The sequence below is a fragment of the Synchiropus splendidus genome, chromosome 4 (assembly GCF_027744825.2).
Source record: "Synchiropus splendidus isolate RoL2022-P1 chromosome 4, RoL_Sspl_1.0, whole genome shotgun sequence".
Classification (NCBI taxonomy): Eukaryota; Metazoa; Chordata; class Actinopteri; order Syngnathiformes; family Callionymidae; genus Synchiropus; species Synchiropus splendidus.
Window position 1 is genome coordinate 3,445,008 of NC_071337.1, and position 21,586 is coordinate 3,466,593.

The 21,586-nt window shown below is 44.1% G+C and overlaps 2 protein-coding genes across 3 annotated transcripts; both read right to left on the reverse strand.

Moving 5' to 3' along the window:
* Positions 1-59: 59 nt before the first annotated feature.
* zc3hc1 (zinc finger, C3HC-type containing 1) lies at positions 60-21,548 on the reverse strand. The gene is made up of 10 exons (XM_053862500.1): positions 21,397-21,548; positions 19,160-19,256; positions 18,666-18,816; positions 18,497-18,580; positions 6,328-6,455; positions 4,917-5,056; positions 4,566-4,812; positions 4,358-4,489; positions 3,413-3,616; positions 60-633 (listed from the first exon to the last, which is right to left on the reverse strand). The coding sequence occupies exons 1-10, from the start codon at positions 21,528-21,530 to the stop codon at positions 562-564; spliced, it is 1,389 nt and encodes a 462-aa protein (XP_053718475.1). The 5' UTR covers positions 21,531-21,548; the 3' UTR covers positions 60-561.
* LOC128757310 (talin-2-like) lies at positions 9,167-18,486 on the reverse strand. Of its 2 annotated transcripts, XM_053862495.1 has the most exons (3): positions 17,115-18,486; positions 15,931-16,006; positions 9,167-15,849 (listed from the first exon to the last, which is right to left on the reverse strand). In XM_053862495.1, exons 2-3 carry the CDS (start codon positions 16,004-16,006, stop codon positions 9,488-9,490), a joined length of 6,438 nt encoding a protein of 2,145 aa, XP_053718470.1. In that variant the 5' UTR covers positions 17,115-18,486; the 3' UTR covers positions 9,167-9,487. The 2 variants fall into 2 exon arrangements, with proteins under 2 accessions (XP_053718470.1, XP_053718469.1); XM_053862494.1 differs by having other exon boundaries at positions 15,931-18,486.
* Positions 21,549-21,586: the final 38 nt, after the last annotated feature.

The window sequence follows — 21,586 nt, forward strand, 5'->3', positions numbered from 1 at the left end:
TGACTGAATATAGTTTATAAGTAACGAATTGAAGAAAAAATAGTGACACAGACGGTAGGATGAGAGAAGCATCAGTAGAGGGCGCTGACGGATCTCAAATAAGAACGCTACATTACACTATACTGCCATGAAATTGTTACAGGAGCGACAAAATATCAGCCTTTTTTGCTCATTTCTATTTCCACTTTGTGCATTTATCCCTGTATTTTGTCACTTCTGTTATGCCACAGACCCCAAAACACCTTTAAGATATTACATTGATCAGTAATTATTCAGACAAAAAGAAGTTTATTCAACATTCCAAACAGCCCTGATTCAAATTCACTATTTATTCAACAATTTCCTCACACGAAAAGGCTTCATCAGGCAGACATTTGAAAGCATTATTTCACATTTCATTCAGCAGATGAGTTTTCGCTGCACAGTAGAGTAGAGTCTTCTTCTGTTGTCCTCCATGATAACAGACTTTTGTTCCTTTGTCGCAGAGACCTCAGGGCGTAAGCTGCTCTTTATTCCAGATGGATCATGAAAAACGTGTTTCTCCCGGGCACTAGTGTTTTTCTACTTTGACTCCGAGGACACCTGCCACTGGTGGAATATGGCAAACACCTTTTTGGACTTGTCCCGAGGGCCCTGAAATCACAGACAGTGAAACACATTAGACTTTCAAACGTCAAGGAAAGAATAAAGTAAAGTATTCGGTTCAATTCAGAGTCAGGACTATCAGCTTTCGCTTCACTGTTCACACTCAGTTGCCACGTTTTTCAAACTCCTGATCAACTTTTTTTGAAGAACTTGGAAACATGTCTCTCCTTGATCACAACAACAACCAAGGTTGTCAACATTGTGTTACTACACATTGAGAGTAAATCTTGACAAGAGAAATGACACGGTGTTTCAGTTGGGGCCGAGTCCAAGACCAAATTGAATCCAGAAGAATGTGGTCATTAGTCATAGATACACACACATTTATTTCTCACAGCAAAAGAAACACCAGTCGTTTTTTCAAAATAGATTCAGAACTGAAAAATACTTTCACTCAAACCAGCCATTTGTTACAGTTGGTTTGTCTTGTTGTAGGTCTGTGAAAAAAAAAAAAAAAAAACCTTGAAAAGCAATGGAGGGATTCAGATGAAATTCTCAGGAAATGTGTGAAATGGGACACGGAACAAAATCATTCTATTTTGGGTTTGACCCGAGTCATTTTCTAGCTACCAATTCAGGCGTACAAGTACATAAGATGTAGACACTTTCAAGTTCTCTCTCAGCGCTGTCACCAGGCTCGAGTCCCGTCACAGAATTCAGTTTTAGTTGGTGGAGGTTTGCGCTCTCTGAGTGCTGTTCTAGTTTCTTCTGTACTGATTTGGGTCTCTGGTTAAGCTTGACATCACTCTGCTTTGAATCGTATGTTTAGAAGCTTTAGCTTCTTGTCGAGATCAAGAAGAGAAACCAAACACGGAAGAGCAGCATGTTCTGATGACGCTGCTATTCTTCATATTTTACAAATCTATCCAGTTTTTCTGTGGCCAGAGGAAACTCAATCCAGAGGGAGACAGGGACGTGTGAGAGACACTTGGGGACTGCGGCCTCTGTCCAGGCCTCCCACACTCCCTCTGAGTCCAGTCACCGTGGGGTGAAACTCACGTTGCTCATGTGCGTTACATTGAGGGCTCAGCCACACCTGCTGACATCACAAAGGTAATCTGCCTGAACACTGCGACTGACGACTGAACACACATAATCCACATAAGATGGGCAATTAGACATGATGTACAAGTCATCATCGCCACGTCTTACTGACATGATGGAAAACACGTTTGCAATACACGTCCGTATTACATAATTTCAAGAGTTCGCTCGTGTGTGGGGTTAATTTTGTCACTCATTTTTCAATTCGGTCTTGTGTCACAGATAATCCTTCGTCTTAGTCACGTTTAGTCATTCACACATCATTGTTGTTAGTCATGTTTTTGTTCTTAGCCATGGGGCTGCGAGCGCCCCCTGGAGGGCTGCTAAAACTTTTTTTAGTTTTGCTCCTCTGGGCCACCTATGGGGGCAGCAGTGAGTCACTGAATTGACTTGACAACTGCAAATCTGAGATAGTTACCAACTATGGAGAAGTTCTTAGAAAGAAAAAATTATGACAGTAAAAACTGTTCATGAAGCAGTTTTGAAATGGCAATACTTTTATTTGCACTTCACTTATATCTTCTTTGGACTTTCAATAAAATGTAATTTTCTGTTATGCTACTTAGACAAGGTTTTATTATTTTTATTTTTAATTCAGAATTTAATTCAGTTTTTCCAATTTTCTCAACAGTTTGCATAAAGTGTATTTTATTGTTTTTCTTTAGTAAATTTGATGAACATGACTTGCAGCTGCTTCTGCTGCTGGTTGGACTTTTTGATGACAAATGTCTTTGCGATGATCACATGGTTTCATGTCATGTCAAAGGGTTCTGGTTTGCTTATGTATGAGTAGATTAAATATGGTTGTTGATCAGAAATTAAATCAAGGGTCATGAATCAGTTCTATTACTTGAATGGGCCCCGGGTCCATTTGTTCTGGGAAAGGTGGGCCCCGAGATCAAAAAGGTTCAGAACCCCTGTTTTAGTCGACTAAAAGTCACAACAATTTAGTCTAGTTTTAGTCAAACGAAAACTTTCCATTCCAGAGATGCTCATCGTGTATTTATTCCAGTGGACTTATGTTCCACGGCTAAAATATGGACTGAAAATCTGTAATAAAAAGCCACTTGAATAAACTGAATGAATGAACGAATCCTCAATGCAACTTTGCTGCTAGTGTTTTCACAGTTGACTCAATATGCATTTACATACATGATACATGATAGAACCACCAACCTATATAAAAAATGAACAGAAGTGGAAGGCAGCCCATCAAAAAGTGAAGCACAGTTTTGACATTTATTGAAGCGGTGACAATAAAAACGCTGGTATTTAATGAAGAGAGGTGAATCTCTCTTCAGTCTGCAGCTGTGGTCAGAAATGACAGACCTGCTGTCATGACACATTTCACCAACTCTCACCGCAATTTTTTTTTTAATGCTGAAAAATCAGGCATTTTTGGCTGCAACAATCAATTTAAAAATTGTCAGCTAAATCCCGGAGGGGCGCATTATTTAGTTGATCGGAAGACTTTGACAGGTTTTTCGCATCTGGAATGAAATAACTCATGAGAACAGCAGGTGGCAGCAGCGTCCTTTGAACAATGCACACAGATTAAACTGACTCTTTCAACGAGCCTCAGGTCCACATGCGAATCTCAGGCTCCACTGATATGTAACCAGCTGTTCCTTGTCCAAAATGTCCTGTTATGGCGTTATTTTGCAAACAAACTGAGACACAGGGAGACAACAGTCATAGTTGGCGGTAAGTGTGAACTTGTTACCTGGACTTGACTACCTCCTAGATCGGAGGTGACCGGCACCAGGAGGTCCAGGACAGCTTTCCAGCCTCGCTGATGTGCAGGCGACTCTCCCTCCAACACAGTGGCAGCATTTGAATCCAGGCTTTCCTTCTCCTCTGTGATCCAGGGGCACCAGTCCCTGTGCTGTGAGATGGGGTTGAATGCCTCCTTCTGCAGAGGACAGTCCTAGAGAAGCACAAGGATCATTGCTTTCATGTGAAGGGTAAACAACATATGTCTCTGTGCTTCTCAAAAAGTGGGGCGGGCCCCCTGGGCGGCCACGGAGCGATGCCACGGGGGGCACATCTGACCTCGGGGAACATACTTTTTTGCCGTACTAGAACAAAGTGTAAATTTTATAAAGTGATTCTTTATTGTAAGTTGATCTGTATTACTGCCTTTTTTCTTTTATGTTAACAAGGATACAATGTTATGCAGAGGTGGACTTAGTAATGAATAATAAATAATAATTTTATAGACAAAAGAGGCAGCAGAGAGTTGGGGGGTGCCCGAAACATTAACTTCTTCCTGGGTGGGGGGCTCGACAGAAAATGAATGAGAGGCACTGGTTTACTCCAACGACCCAACATAACAGATACTGTCAGGAACATTCTTCAGAAAAAGCTCAGAGGCTCAACAACATGCATTTATTAGCCATTAATCCAGAGTTCACTCATCTTTAGTGCGATAAACTGAGATTAAAAATCTTAATATCTCTTTGACTATTGACAGCCCTAGTGAAAACCACATGATGTCACACTTTAAAAAAAACAAATTTAACAAAATAAACAAGATTTCATCTCACCAACACTAGATAACCCTGAAAACATGGAAGAGCAAAAGGACTTGTCCATGTGTGTTAAACACCAGCATATAAAAGTCAGACAGATGAAGAGAAGAGAAGAGAAGTGGAACGTCTGCTCTTACAGTGTTGTCAAACGAAGAGAGGCACAGGCGCTTGGATGACTGCTGCATGGCACCAGGATCATCTCCGAGTCCTCGGCTGCGGGTGGCGGGTCTCTTGCCCCTGGTCAGAAGGCTCAGAGAGGCCGTCTCACCCTGACGCCCAAGAGAACAAGATAATATAGCCGCAGGGGTGGTTTCATTTTCCTCACACACAGCGGCCGACACCCACCAGGTCAGGGCGGGTGGTGTCCTGGCTCCTCAGCTTCATGCGACACGAGGGTGAAGCAGCTGAAGAAATGTCTCCCGGGACCTCAGCAGGGGCCGGTACGGCCGCTTGAGTCGAAGGGCTTTCAGAGTTAGCAGACGCTTCTCCGTCACCTGCCATCCACTCCATCTGATGGAAGTTCCACAAGCCCACCTTGCGCATACAGTAGGAGCAGGAGAGGAGGGGAAGTTTTGCACTTTGATGTACCAGGCTGTGACAAAAATGAGACGAGTTATTGATACATCGCAACGATAATTTCAATCCTGCACGTAAAATTCAATTCAAAGACCATATTTCTGGACTGATGACTCTCACCTGGCAGACCAGCCGAAGACAGAAACTATACTAGCAGCAACCTGCACATCCAAAGGTGCCGAGCACGGGGCCCGGTTCTTCTCTTTCAGCTCTTTGTCAATCAGCTGCAGCAGGGCACTGATGACGTCCTCAGTGAGGGACTGGAGGAATGTACAGGTGAGAGACAACAACATGGTGAATGAATGAACCGATTCTGTGAAAAAGAGTTTGTTCATGTGTGTTCAGGTAGTGTGAAGACATGTTTACGTAATTTAAGAACATATTAAGGAATTTTCATTTGAAACTTTTCTTATATAATATAAAATATATAGATATCTTGTGATAGGCATTGCAATACAGGAGTGGCCATACAATATATTGCAATACTGGCAGGCAGTTTTTTTTGTGTTTTCTAGTTTCACTGTTCATTGAAGTGTGCACTTCTTACGTTACGGCACGACATTTGGTCATGCTTTTATTTTGAAATAGCTTTAGTTGTCGGTGCAAGATCAATATCCTGAGACTCCTGCGCATGCGTAACTGCTCGTGCGGAGACACTCAACACACGCTGTTCCTGATGTACAGAGAGAGATGTATGCTCTGCCTGTCGATCGATCACTCGTCTGTATCTTGATTTTTTTTGAGTGACAAGTGGAGGAGTGCAGCCGCTCCAACTGTATTATTTAGCGCTCTTGGAAGGCAAAATGAGGTACGATTGTTTGCAAACATATTTGCGTATAGTACATAGATTGGATAAATGCGCTGTGCAATATGTATGTGCGTTTATTATTATTATTCTTATTCTTATTATTCTGTAGTTGCAGTGCAAACAGAGCACCAGTATTCAAACTCAATGTCTTGTCCAAACAATTCCAAGAAGCAGCTACAAATACTGTGAGTTCAGCAATACAGTATATTGTCATAAGAGCCATCTTTTTAAGGGGGGAAACCATATAATACAATATCACATGTGTGAACACGAGTTTACTGTTATGACCTCAGTTCAGTTAGACTTTCAGTTACATTTCGCATTCCAGCTGAGAAATGAATCACTCCCTTAACAAAAAAATAATGCAAAAAGAAAGCATTTGTATCAAACACATCACAAAGGCAGCAGCCAAAGTACTTAAAATATCATGACTACATCAATCACACAATCGAGTATTGAGATAGTTCAGCCAAAATATTGATACTACATCGTGGAATCTAGTATTTCAATATATTGCGTATCAATATTTTACACCCCCATTTGAGTTGTGTTGAAACAAAATGTTGGTTAACGTCTTTGTAATTTCAACTTATCGTCGTCAACCCTTGCATAAAACAATGAGCCATTTTTTTGAGCCAAGTATCAATATTTTAGTTAATTTTTAAAATAGGGCCTGAAAGTGTCGTGAAAACTGTCATCGTTTCAGTGGAATTTTAGTCTCACCAATGACTTGAGCTGCTCTGGCTTCATGGCAGGCAGCTGCTGAGCGAGTGTGATGGCACTTTCGTAGCGCTCCAGGAAAGAAGTCAGGAGTGTAGATGGTTCACAAGCAGATACCAACCAGAGACGCTCTGAAACGACATCATTTGTGCGGTCAGTTGTCACTGCAAACAAAGAGCCGTGGCAGGACTCGAATGGAGTCATTTGGTAAGTTCAGACTTTCTTGCTTTCACAAACATAGAACGCAGTTTCACTCAGAGTCAGAAGCTTCTCACTGATCATGTCACAATGAATACTGTCAATGACAAAAGCTCGTGAAGCAATTTTGCTGGCCTCAAGAAGAAGAAGCCATTGAATAAGGGGAAACAATTCTCAAAAAAAAAAGAACCGACAATTTACTCAAGCAAAGTGAGAGAAAAAGAGAAAATGGAACTACGTTTCATACAATAGGCTGCAAACAAAGAACAGAATTAAATGTTTAAAAGCAATTTCAATGTCGACGACAACCACCATGAGGGCATTTTTCGTAAGTAGAAACAAGTAAACATACGTTCGCACTGTGGATCCAAGTAAACATGTCCCTCCACTTTTTAAAAACATACACCATGAATCCATTTTCCCCCCGGGTCAAGAGGGCAGAAATCTGAGCAATAAAACTCAGTGTATGTAACTAGAATTGTGATGACAGGTTTACTGCTGATGGGACGAAGTAGCTTCCTGGATGGAAATCGCCGGCAGCACTTTTGGCTATTGTGAAGCTGCTCGCCACGACTGATGTGCAGGGCTGCCAACACTCTTGATCCACGTGAGCGCAATCGCAACCTGGCTGTGATTTCTGAGCTCGGAGCTGAGAAGTTGCCGGCTAAATCTGGCCATCAAATACTGACATAATAAGCAAGCACCGGGAGACTCAAGGACAGATGGACAACTCCAGCATCGGCGATGACCCAAAATTATTCGTCACATTCATTGGCTCACAGATACCAATATCTGCGCTTTCAATCCTTCCACCCCAACTGAATTCTCCTCCCATATGTCCTCAAATTCTTGTGTCTTCAATGTTGCCACTCCACAGGAGCCTAGTTTGGGCGTTGCTTTTTTCTGTCTCCCTTTCCCTTCCTCCATTTCTCATGTGATCCTTATGTTTGTATGTATCCAGGAGGGGCATATGTAGTTATATGTTACTACTGGTGGTGTAATAACAATGGAGGCCGTTTCATTTTTCCATTTTCTTTCACTTCCCGAGCCAGAAAGCCACATCTCAGACCCCATGATTCGGCCCTGGGGCCACCTCCAAGTTGTACATGGCAGGAGGCATCTGAAAACTGGCTTCTCTCGATGTGGAGGAGCAATAGTTCCATGTTGCGTGTCTCCCAGACGACTGAGCTTCTCACCGAGTCGCTGACAGAGTCCAGCCACTCGTCTCGGCTACTCGTATCTGCAATCTAGTTGCTTCACCAACCAAAGCTTGTGATCATGGTGGCAGTAGACCAGGTCTAGAGGTTCTTCTTTCGGCCAGCCTCACCAAGACCAGCCAAGTCGTCAGGACAGTGGACACACTAAAGATCCGTCCATCGTTCCCTCACTCATAAATACCCCGAAGACACTTGAACTCCTCCAGATGGGGGGACAGTATCTCCTGCAACGTGACTCGCACCAGTCAATTCCTTTTCTGACTGGGAACCATGATCTCCAATTGAGAAGAGCTGATTTTCGACGCATCTGCTTCACATTTGGCTGCAATTGATCCACGTGAGAACTGATGGACATGGCCTGAGTGAGCCAACAGCACCAAATATCTGGGTCAAATGACAACAAAATTGTGATAATATTTTGCCAAGCAGTGACAGGTTTCAACAAAAATGTAACCAGATTATTGATAGGTAATTTAATTCATTCCTTATCTAACACTTTTAAGCAGACTGTATAATCTCAAATTGTCTGTAGACAACGCTTTGCTTTCCCTTCAACGCCCATTTGTTTCAAGTACTTTGAACTAGACCAGCGGTGGACAAACTGGTTCACAAAGGGCTGAGGTGGTGCAGGTTGTTGTTCTAACCCAATTGGCACACAAGGCCTCACCAATCAGGTGTCAGTTGTGTGGCGAGTCTGGTGCGGCCCGCTTCAGCTGATACCTCACTGGTTAAACGGTGTGCGCATCATAGGCTGGAACAAACACCTGCATTCACTGCAGCCCAATGTGGGTCAGTTTACCCACCCTTGATCTAGTACGTATGAGGTCCATTTACAATCCAGAGATGGTTTATTGCTTGTGGTGGGACTTTAACAAGTAAATTATGATTAATTAATTACAACAAAAACATCAATTTAATTGAATGGAACAGTTTGCTCTCAAGACAACAGGGAACCTTTGTCAGTGCAGGAGTTCCTGCTCCACTGATCCCACTGATGCAGCAGACATGTGGCAGCTAGGATGAGAACAACAACAACAAACATGGAGGAATCTCTGAACCAAAGCAAACAGATTGCTTCGGATTTGGTTTATCGCTCTACAATGTCCAGGGTTTCCACTAGTCTGAAAGTGTTTGAAATTCTTATAAAATTTAAATTCTTCTACAAAATTTTTTCAAGACATTAAAAGAGCTTTAGTTTAAATAAGGTGATATAAAAAGTTGAATATAGCCACCATGCTGATTTATTGTGTTATTGAAAAGCTGGTGCAAAATAAACAATAATTTGTTGTTGTGAATGTTATGTTGTCAAAGACATCATGATCAACCTACATCTTTAAAATAGTTTGAACTTGGGTTTTCCTCTCTCCACAGTCAATCGCTTTTTGAATCTATAACTTTTTTAAATACTCAACTCTCAAAAACAAGTTTTAATGAACAAAGGAAGAAAGAACAATGACAGACAGTGTTCATATAAGAGCATTTTAATGATTAATAACCACATCAATAATAAAATATTGCATTCAATTTCCACATTAGATACAATTCAGCAATAGAAAAGGGAAGCATATTGTTGATTGACCTGATACAAAATAAATAGCGACTGTATATAAATAGAAAAATGTACAGAAATTATTTTAAGCGATCCTTCAGGGCAAATAAACATTTATCTTGAGAGCTTCCAGCAGTGCAGCTTTTCTTAGACTGTTGAACAGAACAAAAACCATTGAACTGGATGCTGAATGTCCATGTTATTGAAGTAATGACGATACGATAACAACAATAAAGCTGATGAATATAATGCTGCTTCTGTTGTTGACTGCAGTTGAAACGGTGTCAGTTCCTGACCCACCGGATGACCCTGTGTCTGAACCACTTCCAGACCCACTACCAGACCCAGAGCCACTTCCTGATCCCCCGTCTGAACCATCTCCAGATCCTGTTCCAGTGTACAAGTTGACTGCTGCCTCGGCGGCTGTTACTGTTGCAAGAGCAGATGCTGCTGCCGCATCTGCAAGTTGCAACAAGTCTGCAACTGGCAAGAAAACGGGGCCAGTGAGTCCTGCAATTACTTTTTCAGATACCATTGCTGTGGCGTAAGACATGTGGCTCACAACCACTGAGTCTATCACAGGCCTTTCTGGTCCCATTTCTGCTTGGATCTTCAGCAGGTCTTCCTTCACCACATCGTTCTCAGTTGTGACAGCTTTGGCAAGCTTTTCGACCTGTGCCATTGACTGCAGGGTTGTGTTGGCTCGGGCTGCAGCAGCTGCTGCGGCTGCTGCATTCTTCGCAGCATTCGCTGCCCGACTTGCTGCTTTTGCGACTTCTATTTTGACAAGGGATTCAGGATCTCTTGCTGCCTCCACCAAGGCTGCCTTAGCTGCCACTTTAGCTGCTGCCGCCGCCTCCTTGGCAGCTTTGACTGCCGCTGGCATTGACGTTGCCCCAATTAACTGACTGGCTCGTGCTGCCTCCTTAGCAGCGATCACAGCTGCTTTAGCTGCCCCACGTGGTGATACTCCACTCAGAATGGAGGCAGTCGCTGCCAATGCCGCTGACGCGGAGGCGGCAGAGGTTGCTGCAGACACAGCTAACTCACGTGATCGTGCCACGGCAGTGGACTGTGTTGGCAGGGACAGAGGAGCAGTACTACCACTTGCAGGTGTTGTCAGTTGCACACTTGACACAGTCACGACGGTTGCAGCTGCAGCTTGAGAGGCAGACAACGCTGCCTTTGCCGCAGCCTCTGACAAGATCCCCATCAGCTCTTGCTCGTTTGCTGCCGCGGCATCTGCAGCTCTTTCAGTGATGATGCCGGTTGCCTCCACCATACGAGCCACCAACTCCGCCTGGATGATTGAGGAGAGCTCTGGTTGTTGCTGCGCAGCTTTCAAAATGGCCAAAGTATTATTTGCTGCATCCCTCAGCATTTCAGCAGCAGCTCCAGTTTCCTTGATCGCGTCTGTTGTTCCGGAGGAGGCGAGAGTCGCTGCCTCGGCTGCTTTCCGTGCTGCTGATGCGGCGTCTAAAGCCACTTGTGCAATACTTTGAGCGTTCCTGATAGCTGAGGAGTTCGCTGCCCTAACCGCAGCATTGGCTGCGGCTTCTGCCTCATCTGCCGCACGTCTGGCAGCAGCTGCAGCCTTCAAGGGTGAAAGTTTTCCTTGTGCAAGCTGTATCGATGCATTAGCTGCAATCTCAGCAGCAGCTGCTGCCCTCTTGGCCTCATCTGATACGCCAAGGACCATTGCTGTTGACGCTGCCATAGCTGCCGCAGCTGCCGCAGCAGATGTTGACGTTGTAATGGAGACGGTGCCGTTTGCACTTACAAGAGACGGTGTTGTTGTTTGTGTGGACCTGTTAACTGGCAATAGAGCCTCAAGTGGGAGAGATGCAAGTGCTGCGATGGCTGTGGCTTCGGCAGACCCGGCAGTTGTCTTTGCTGAATTGGCCACTAATAATGCAATTTCATTTGTAGTCACAGTTCCTGTTGCACTTAAGGCTGCGGTTGCTGTGGCCTGCGACATTTTTGCAGTTGCTTGAGCTGCATAAATGGAATACGTCACCGCTGCACTTAGGTCACTTGCAGACGCAAGCTCTAATTGTAGATCGTCTGAGATTTCTTCAGAAATCAAGGCCACATTTTCAGCAGCAGTCTGAGCTGCGTTAATAGCATTTGGTTGACGTTGGACGACCATTGACGTAGCATTTGCTGCCTGATCAGATGCTGCTGCGGCTCTTGCTGCTGCTGCAGGTAAAAGGGCAATAGAAAAGATGTCACGCTTCCTTCTTGAATTTCCTGTTAGAAAGGTCTCTGCCTCGACCTGGGCAACATCTGCGGCTATTTTTGCCAGGTCAGCAGCTTCTCTGACGGCCAGTGCTGTCTGTTTATAACATGCTTTCCCATCGGCTACTAGTTTAGCAAGTTCAGCTGCCTTCTTAGCTGCGTCTATGGCACGCTGTGCTGCTGGAGATGAAGATTTACCAACAGCGCTGGATGTGGCACCCGATGCTGCGGCAGCAGTCGCTGCACAAGAAGCTGCAGCCGCAGCTGATGATGATACAGTAGCTGCAAAAACGCGATATGAAGTATCGCTGGCGTTTCCTGCATCTACATCAATATTTGCCTTCGCCAGTGCTGCCAGTGCTTTCGAAGCGGAGTTGTATGCGTACATCAGCGCATCATCCAACCTCTCTGCCATGTCCTCTTGGCTTGGTGCTGTTGATGCAGCCACAATAGCTTCTGCTACTTTTCTGTTTTCCTCCAACGCTTCAGCTGCCACAGTTAGTGTCTGTGCTGCAATCAGCAGTGCTGTCTTCTCATCACCTTCACTTGCATTTGCCAACATATTTATGGCCGGCAGTAGAGCTTCCAGTGCAGCTGCAGCCTTCTCTGCTGTATCATTTATTGCAGCTGCTGCCTCTTGTGCATCCTCCATATTTGAGGATAAAGGAGCCTTCTCTGCTCCCTCTTGTGCTTTCTGTAATGCCTGAGACAACAGTGCTTTGGCCACAGCAATCTTTGCTCTAACCTCTGGATCAAAGCTCGCAGATTCATTGACAACCACTTCAAAGGCCTTGGTGGCAGCGGCTCCTGCTTTTGTGGTCAATCCAGAAGCAGCGTTCGGCGACTTGTTTCCTTCAAGTACATCTCCAGAATAGTGTGCTAGTTCTAGAGCAGCAGCGGCAGCATCCTTTACTGCCTGACTTGGCTCAAGGGATGCTGGTTCATCTTGCGATTTTGCAAAGGCGTTTGCTAGAGATGCAGCAGCTGCAGAAAGGGCAGCAGCGGAGGAAGCTGCTGCAGATGCAAGAGTGCGTTGACTTGTTTCAAACAACAGTGACATGTTTTGTGAAGGGATTGTTGGGGTGTCTGTCATCGATGGTGGTGGAGTTGTTATCATTACTCCAACTGAGTTAACGGCTTCAAATGCTTTGTCTGCAGCCTTTGCAACCGTTCGTGTTGCATTCAGTGCTGAATTTAAGGCCTCTGTAACCTTCACGTCGACCTCTGCTGCCGGCCCGTTGATCACTGCAACAGTGGCTTCCGCAGACTCCTTGGCTTTGCTTGCAGCCTCTGCTCCAAGCTCCACAGCATCAGTCGCAAGCTCCACTGTCTTTTCTTGACTTGTACTTGCTGAGATATTTGCAGAAAGAGCCTGAATGTGTGCCTTTAGATTTTCAGAAGCTTCTAAAGCCTGTCTCGATGCCTCATCCAATTTCTCTGCTCCAGCACTAACAGATGCCGAAGTCAACAGCGGCACAGCATCTAATGCCTTCTGTACTGCGGCAGATACATTGGCCACGGCTTCTGCAATTTTTTCTTTCAACTCCGGACTCAGCGTTGTTTCTTCCTCAATGAATTGAGAGATTCTGTCGGATGCTATTTTAGCCTTCTGAACGGCATCTGCGGCATGAACCAGTACCTCCGTCTGAGATGTTGCTCCATCAAGCACACGCTGAGAGGCGTTTGCTGCTCGGATTGATGCATCTGCAGCCGCGATGGCCGCGTCCAACAAGTCTTCTGGTACGGTCCCTGGAAAAGAGCTAGCCACAATGGCTGCCACTGATGCAGCTGTTGAGGCTGCAGATGAGGCCATAGCTATCGCTGCCGCTGTGCCGCTTCTTGCCAAAGTAGTGGAGTTTCCTGCATCTACTCCAATATTTGCCTTCGCCAGTGATGCCAGTGCTTTCGAAGCAGAGTTGTTTGCGTACATCAGCGCGTCATCCAACCTCTCTGCCATGTCCTCTTGGCTTGGTGCTGTTGATGCAGCCACAATAGCTTCTGCTACTTTTCTGTTTTCCTCCAACGCTTCAGCTGCCACAGTTAGTGTCTGTGCTGCAATCAGCAGTGCTGTCTTCTCATCACCTTCACTTGCATTTGCCAACATATTTATGGCCGGCAGTAGAGCTTCCAGTGCAGCTGCAGCCTTCTCTGCTGTATCATTTATTGCAGCTGCTGCCTCTTGTGCATCCTCCATATTTGAGGATAAAGGAGCCTTCTCTGCTCCCTCTTGTGCTTTCTGTAATGCCTGAGACAACAGTGCTTTGGCCACAGCAATCTTTGCTCTAACCTCTGGATCAAAGCTCGCAGATTCATTGACAACCACTTCAAAGGCCTTGGTGGCAGCGGCTCCTGCTTTTGTGGTCAATCCAGAAGCAGCGTTCGGCGACTTGTTTCCTTCAAGTACATCTCCAGAATAGTGTGCTAGTTCTAGAGCAGCAGCGGCAGCATCCTTTACTGCCTGACTTGGCTCAAGGGATGCTGGTTCATCTTGCGATTTTGCAAAGGCGTTTGCTAGAGATGCAGCTGCTGCAGAAAGGGCAGCAGCGGAGGAAGCTGCTGCAGATGCAAGAGTGCGTTGACTTGTTTCAAACAACAGTGACGTGTTTTGTGAAGGGATTGTTGGGGTGTCTGTCATCGATGGTGGTGGAGTTGTTATCATTACTCCAACTGAGTTAACGGCTTCAAATGCTTTGTCTGCAGCCTTTGCAACCGTTCGTGTTGCATTCAGTGCTGAATTTAAGGCCTCTGTAACCTTCACGTCCACCTCTGCTGCCGGCCCGTTGATCACTGCAACAGTGGCTTCAGCAGACTCCTTGGCTTTGCTTGCAGCCTCTGCTCCAAGCTCCACAGCATCAGTCGCAAGCTCCACTGTCTCTTCTTGACTTGTACTCGCTGAGATATTTGCAGAAAGAGCCTGAATGTGTGCCTTTAGATTTTCAGAAGCTTCTAAAGCCTGTCTCGATGCCTCATCCAATTTCTCTGCTCCAGCACTAACAGATGCCGAAGTCAACAGCGGCACAGCATCTAATGCCTTCTGTGCTGCGGCAGATACATTGGCCACGGCTTCTGCAATTTTTTCTTTCAACTCCGGACTCAGCGTTGTTTCTTCCTCAATGAATTGAGAGATTCTGTCGGATGCTATTTTAGCCTTCTGAACGGCATCTGCGGCATGAACCAGTCCCTCCGTCTGAGATGTTGCTCCATCAAGCACACGCTGAGAAGCGTTTGCTGCTCGGATTGATGCATCTGCAGCCGCGATGGCTGCGTCCAACAAGTCTTCTTGTACGGTCCTTGGAAAAGAGCTAGCCACAATGGCTGCCACTGATGCAGCTGTTGAGGTTGCAGATGAGGCCATAGCTATCGCTGCCGCTGTGCCGCTTCTTGCTAAAGTAGTGGAGTTTCCTGCATCTACTCCAATATTTGCCTTCGCCAGTGCTGCCAGTGCTTTCGAAGCAGAGTTGTTTGCGTACATCAGCGCGTCATCCAACCTCTCTGCCATGTCCTCTTGGCTTGGTGCTGTTGATGCAGCCACAATAGCTTCTGCTACTTTTCTGTTTTCCTCCAACGCTTCAGCTGCCACAGTTAGTGTCTGTGCTGCAATCAGCAGTGCTGTCTTCTCATCACCTTCACTTGCATTTGCCAACATATTTATGGCCGGCAGTAGAGCTTCCAGTGCAGCTGCAGCCTTCTCTGCTGTATCATTTATTGCAGCTGCTGCCTCTTGTGCATCCTCAATACTTGTAACTAACGGAACCTTCACTGCTCCTTCTTCTAGTTCCTCTAATGCCTGGGACAATAGTACTTTCGCCTCTGCAATCTTTGCTGCAACATCTGGATCTAAGCTTGCAGACTCATTGGCAATCATTTCAAAGGCCTCAGTTGTAGCATCTCCAGCATTTGTTGTCACTCTGGAAACGTTGTCTGGCGACTCGTGTCCTTCAAGAACAGCATCAGAATAGAGGGCCGCAGCAATGGCAGCATTGTTTGCAGCCTGAATTATCGTCTGGGAGGTTGGTTCATTGTCCGACTTTGCAAAAGCATTTGCAAAGGATGCAGCTGCGGCAGAAAGGGCAGCAGCGGACGATGCCACAGCAGATGCAAGAGTGTTTTTACTTGCTTCAGAAACAGGGAGTGTGGCACTTGTAGTGATTCTCTGACTTACACTTGTTGTTGTTCGTAAGACGGTTGACGACAGCGTGGTATTTGGCGTGTTAGTGCTCCTGAAGTTGGGGGCTGTTGTGACAGCAGTCGTGGGGTTGACAGTACTATGTACTGGACACAGGGTATCCTTCAGACCTCCTGCAACCCCTTGCCCTCCAACTCCTATCCAAACAAGGTATTTGTCAGATTTTTTTTCCACAGATTCAAGATGGACAAACATCAAGTCATTTTTTTTCTACTCACCAATTAAAAGAAGAAGGATCAAGGCATTCCTCGGGGTCATTTTGACCCGCCTACTTAGTAAATGGCAAATTCTCATCTGAAAATAACAAATCAAAACCATTTGTTTAAAACATAATGTAATGATAATTTCCAAATAATGAATAAGACTATTAACACACAAGAGAACAACTTTCCAGACCATAAAGTCAATGTGAGGTTTATATTTTTGCAACATGAACATCTGAAATTAAATCACAATAGTAAATAATGAAGTTTGAACCAGGGCTATGAAAAACCAATGAACGCTTCAACTACAGTCAATCTTAATGCTACTAAAAATTTTGGCGTGTGAAAACGCACGCGTGTTTGTCCATCCGCTTCTTTGTGTGTGCATTTTGAATAACCCTAGTTCTGAACCCGTGGATGCCAATCGAGCGGTTGTGACATAAGCGGAATTGAGAGTGACACTGTCACTCGATTGTAAGGTGTAGGTTTAAAATCACGCCAGGCGATTCTTTAATGTAGACGGGGCTAAAGTCATTGTGAAGAATATGTGACCTCGGCTGTCCACAGAGTTTGCCGCGTCTCGTGGATTATTTATGCTGGGAGGAAGCCGCCATTGCCGCTAAAGGTTCAGACTCTGGACAGCATTTGCAAAAGCGTCGGATTCTAGCAGTCCATAGTCCTTTGGCTATGAACGAATGCTGCATTTGACAGGAAATATGACGTGCGTGAAATTGAGTCGGCACTTAAGGCTCTGCCAGGGGGCGGAGCTCTGCTTAGCTTGACATATCCTGATACTGCGCACCATTCATGTTTAAACTATAACCGGTAAAACACAGTGTTTCTTCAATCCATCTCTGCTTATTTTTAGTCAGCCTGAGTTCTTATTAAATATTGGCTACCGTGATGTTAAATAAAGAGAGAGGATGATTCTTTCTATTTCTAAAGACACTTCCCCCTAATGCCAAAACATCAGCATCCTTTCAGAGTCTTCTGAGCCTTTTCAGTCATTCCAAAGAATGTTGTGGACTGTATCCGTTATATGTTGAGTCCTTCCTTTCCAAATCCTTCCTTACATTCTGTTACATTTAGAACAGATGCAAAAAGTCAACTACGGCATTAATGCGAATAATTGCAATACATGACAACCCTGGTTTAAACATTCGAGTTCAGCACATTAAATACATGACAAAATAACTTACCCGAAATCTTGATCAAATACTCCGCCACAGTTGCTCCCAGTGACAGATGTGACGATGAAGCTCGGTCTTGTTCACTGTTCTCACAAGGAGTCGCTGTCTGGTCCCCGCGCCAGTTAAGGAGGCTTTAAGTACCACGAGTTATGTCAGACTAATGATAATTGAGTCTGACCACTGGCCAGAACGGGGCGAGGATGCATTCCCGGGAAACCAGTCGGGCAACATTTTAAAAGGTGGTAATTAACTAATTTATTACTTATTACTTTACATTGAGTGTGACTCCAATCATGTTTTTCCTAACATGAATAAAATGTTCTATTTTTTCAGGCGCGTCACTTTTAATGAGCCAAGGAGTGTGAGCATTGAAAAGAAGTGATCTTAGTCAGCAATATAAATACAAATTCAAAACATGCACACTCACACTGGTGACCAGAGCAAATGTGGGGGTTACGACATTGGCTGGAAGGATTATGACATTACTATTCTTTTCATCAAGAAATGTTCAGGTATTCAGTAACAAACTTGAATGAAGCGTGATGTAGCACAATGAAAGCCACGTTCCCTGAGAAGGACAACCAATTCTGTTCCGAAAGTGACTGTGAAAGTCAAAGGTTCCCTTTAAGTTCATCACCAGAAGATTCCCCAATGTTCCCCTGAAACCCAATTTTTTTGAATATACTTTAAATGTATATATTTACATGGCAAATAAAATGACTCCATTTGTCTCAATGTATTTTTAAATGAATTGTACAGTATTATTCAGATGCTCTTTTTCTGTGTATTACACTAGACGTTGCAAACAAACTTAAAGAATTATCATTTACATTAGCCCTAAAATGTGGCAGGATATAGGTAACTGCTTTGAAATATTATACTTCACAGTATGTAACATCAAATTTAAGATACACAGAAAGCAACTTAAAATAGCTTTATGCAGATAAACTAAAATAGCTAAAATTTGAAGTCCGGTCATTAAGATGAAATGTTTTTCATAGGTCAATGATGCCATTGTTGATGTAACAAACAAAATGCCAAACTGAATACCGTCGACATCAAAATCAAGATGGTGGCACCTTCATGTGTGGCACAGCATCTCACCCAAGAAAACACAAATAATAGGTGGACAAAGAGACACATTAAAGCAGAATGAGAGAACGGTGAATATGAAGAGGATGGATGGATGGATGGATGGATGGATGGATGGATGGATGGATGGATGGATGGATGGATGGATGGATAACGGACATGTTAACATGTCATTATGAATGAGCGATACCAAGAGCACAAAAGAATAAGTCGACTCTGGTGCATTTTCTACTGAACCAGAATGACGGAAACCTCATCGGTCACATCCAAGATGATGAAATATCAGGAAAGTTCCTCACCAGGAGATGGACAGTCAGGCCAGGGACAAAATCTCTCATGCTGGGTCTGTAGCTGCCTGGTCAGCTCTTCCACACGTGAATTATCTGTGCAAACAAAGACACTCTTAAAAAAATCTCAACATTCATATCAATGTAAAAAAATGCATTTGTAAATTAACACTATGCTCACATTTCTCCAGGTCAACAGTGGGCTGAAGGCTTGCGCACAAGAAGGCCTGACAGCTGCAACACTTGAGCATGTCACAGCTGACATTCGTCCAGCCGTACCGGGCACACATGAGCGGGGAGAGGGTGCGAGGCTTGCCAGCCCATTTCAAACAGTGCGACAATCAGGAAAACACATTCTTTGTTTGTTGGAACTTTTAACAGTGATTGCTAATGCTCGCCGAACATATTAATTTAAGGATACTGGATCACTTTTTCTGTGTCTGCATTGCATGTCAATGACCTGAATCTGCCCTGATTTATTCCGACACCTCAACAGCTGTTTGACTTTGTAAGAATAAAATTGATCAACAATGTACAACTGTGAATAACTGAATACAAATGTGTCTGGTTTTTCCTCATGGTGGGATTGAGTTTCACTGTGTGTTGTACTTCAAAAAACGGCCAATAATAAAATGTGTGACCAAAGAAATAAAATAAAAATAAATAAAAGGATATTGAATAAGTTTCCACTCGTGAAAAGAAACTGTCTTTGTTGGTGGCGTCACTTGGTGCTTGACTGCTTCTCCGTAGAACATCGACATCTGTTTGTTCACTGCAGCGAGACAAAGCACACAGGATTAACAACAACTCACAACTATGAAATGAAGAAATGAAAACATGACTGTGTGTGTGCGTGTGTGTTTAAGCATATCTTTCCGAGCAAGGACCAATTTTGGTCAAACACCTACTTGTGGGGCCCTTTTGCCGTACCCCAGAAGGTTAAACCTGAATTTGAGGATGAAGACTTCAAAACAACAAGGTCAATATAAATAGGTTTAAGTTTAGTCAAGAGCCCAGGTTAAGGTTAGCCATGTGTTTTGGGCGGTTAGTTTTAGGGTGAGAGGCTAAGGAAAGGGTTACGGCGATGAGAAAAGACTGTGTATGTGTACTTTTTTGTATTCATTATTGATTCTATTTGTCTATAAACACAATGTGCATTTTCTATACATGACGTTGCTATTATTATCTTTATCATTACAATATGTAGTAGAAGCAGTAGCAGTAGTCGCATGTCCTACTACCATAACGGTAATATGACATGTAGTCTAAAGAGCAGATTATAATGGACGGTTTGGGTTTTGTTTCTCGCTAAATCTGCTCAATGACAAATAAGTCAGTGCCAAAATGACATGCACGCGAGATGCTTACATCATTGGTATGACTTACAATGGCATCAAAGAAATGTGAAGCACCTGAACACCCCTGGCGATGTAGCGGCAAGAGCTTTTTCGACGCCGGTGGATGTTCAGACTGAGCATAGTATTGGCCTGCAGAATCTTGGTATCACACTCCTTGATATCACGGCATGTATAAAACCCTAGCTTACCACTGTGCAAATCCTTAAAAAATAGGATTCTAAGCAAACACCCATGAGCCAAAGTTGGTTTTAATAAATGCTTTTTGGCTAAACCCACTTATGAACTGGCTGCCGTACGACTAACTTCACAGGTCAACATTTGTGTGCCGACACTAGTGCAATCATTTGATCAGTCATGATTTGAATATTTTTCATACAAACGCAAATAAAATGTGAAACTTGTTGAATCACGACACACCAAATCGCTCCACCCCTTTCCAGCGTCATTCATAATGGATGATTATTACACAGCTATTTTAAGCAAATCACTGCTTCATCACGGCAGCCACCCATGCACCTGTGTCAATAACCAGCCCCCGGAAGGGTTCCGTACACACACGCACGCACACACACAAAAAACAAGACTAAACTGGGGGTGAACTCATGGCTCAGTTGCTGGAGAAGTCATTATTGTTTGGGAGTGGCAAGTGCACATCTCCACCCTCTGAGCGAAGAATGACGACTAACCACAAATTGAGACCAATTTGTTGATCGAATTTCAGCATTTCCCATCCAGGTAATCATGGCAGCACTTTATTTCCACATCCTCTATTACGCAGGTGGGTAAAGTGTGGCCCGGGGGCAACACGCAGTCCTTTGCCTGTATTTATGTGGGCCTCATGAGGTAAATCCATAGACTTTGAAAAGCTACTGAAAGTAAAATAGTCCCTTTACATCTTATATTTACGGGTGACTCATGTGGCCAAGACTTCAATATTCATGATTTATGTTGACAATTTCTCAATGAAAAGTATATAACATGAAATAATAGCTGATTAAAAACATTAGACGCATGACACAAGCATCCCTTTTCTCCTTAAAAGTAACAGAAACAGAGCTATATTTGAGACTCCTACTCTTCCGTCCAGTATTTTGGCTGGACAGTCCCTGATGCCTGAGGAAATGTAGTAGCCTACCTGCTCCAGACTCACACTTGTCCTCTTCACACCCTGCATCGCTCACCACATCCATGACCCTCATCTTCTCCGTTTACCTGGTACATCTACCTTTTGTCCAACATGTCCACTGACTCCCCTCTTAGTCTGGCCACCACTCACACAGACTCCATTTTGTTGAGCAAATACAACATAAATAACAAAGTGTACAAAGTTATTGGTTTAATATAAATATGCATGCGGCAAATAAACAGCTGTATTCTACAGTAGCGTGATAGTGCAAGGCTTTTGTCCATTGCGCGGTCAATGTAACTCTTTGGCGAACAAAAACCAGTAACCATACTCTTTGCTAGGTTTACTATCGGTAAGTGGCATCGATGCTAAAGGCTAAGCTAATGGCGGCACGTTTTAAAGGCAACCTTTTGGAACGATTCATTTACCTGACATTTCTACTTTCTTTCGACGAGACACCTCCATCAAGCAGCTCGCGAATTTTCTCTGGAGACGTAAGAAAAGACTTTTGTTGCGTGAACAGACTGAAACTATTGCCATGACAATCTCCCAGGGCCGCCATTTTGGTACCAGACGTGCCTGTCCAAGGAAACAAAGGAACGAATAAAGGTTCCGCTA

What these genes read in the sequence shown, in the direction of transcription:
- LOC128757310 (XM_053862494.1), bottom strand. Translation starts at nt 16,150, where the DNA reads ATGTTCATGTTGCAAAAATATAAACCTCACATTGACTTTATGGTCTGG. An exon ending in GATCCTTCTTCTTTTAATTG is followed by an intron (nt 15,850 to 15,930) that starts GTGAGTAGAAAA and finishes TTGTTTGGATAG; the next exon opens with GAGTTGGAGGGCAAGGGGTT.
- zc3hc1 (XM_053862500.1), bottom strand. Translation starts at nt 21,530, where the DNA reads ATGGCGGCCCTGGGAGATTGTCATGGCAATAGTTTCAGTCTGTTCACG. An exon ending in AAAGAAAGTAGAAATGTCAG is followed by an intron (nt 19,257 to 21,396) that starts GTAAATGAATCG and finishes GTCTCGCTGCAG; the next exon opens with TGAACAAACAGATGTCGATG. An exon ending in TCTCTTCGTTTGACAACACT is followed by an intron (nt 3,617 to 4,357) that starts GTAAGAGCAGAC and finishes GTGCTTCTCTAG; the next exon opens with GACTGTCCTCTGCAGAAGGA.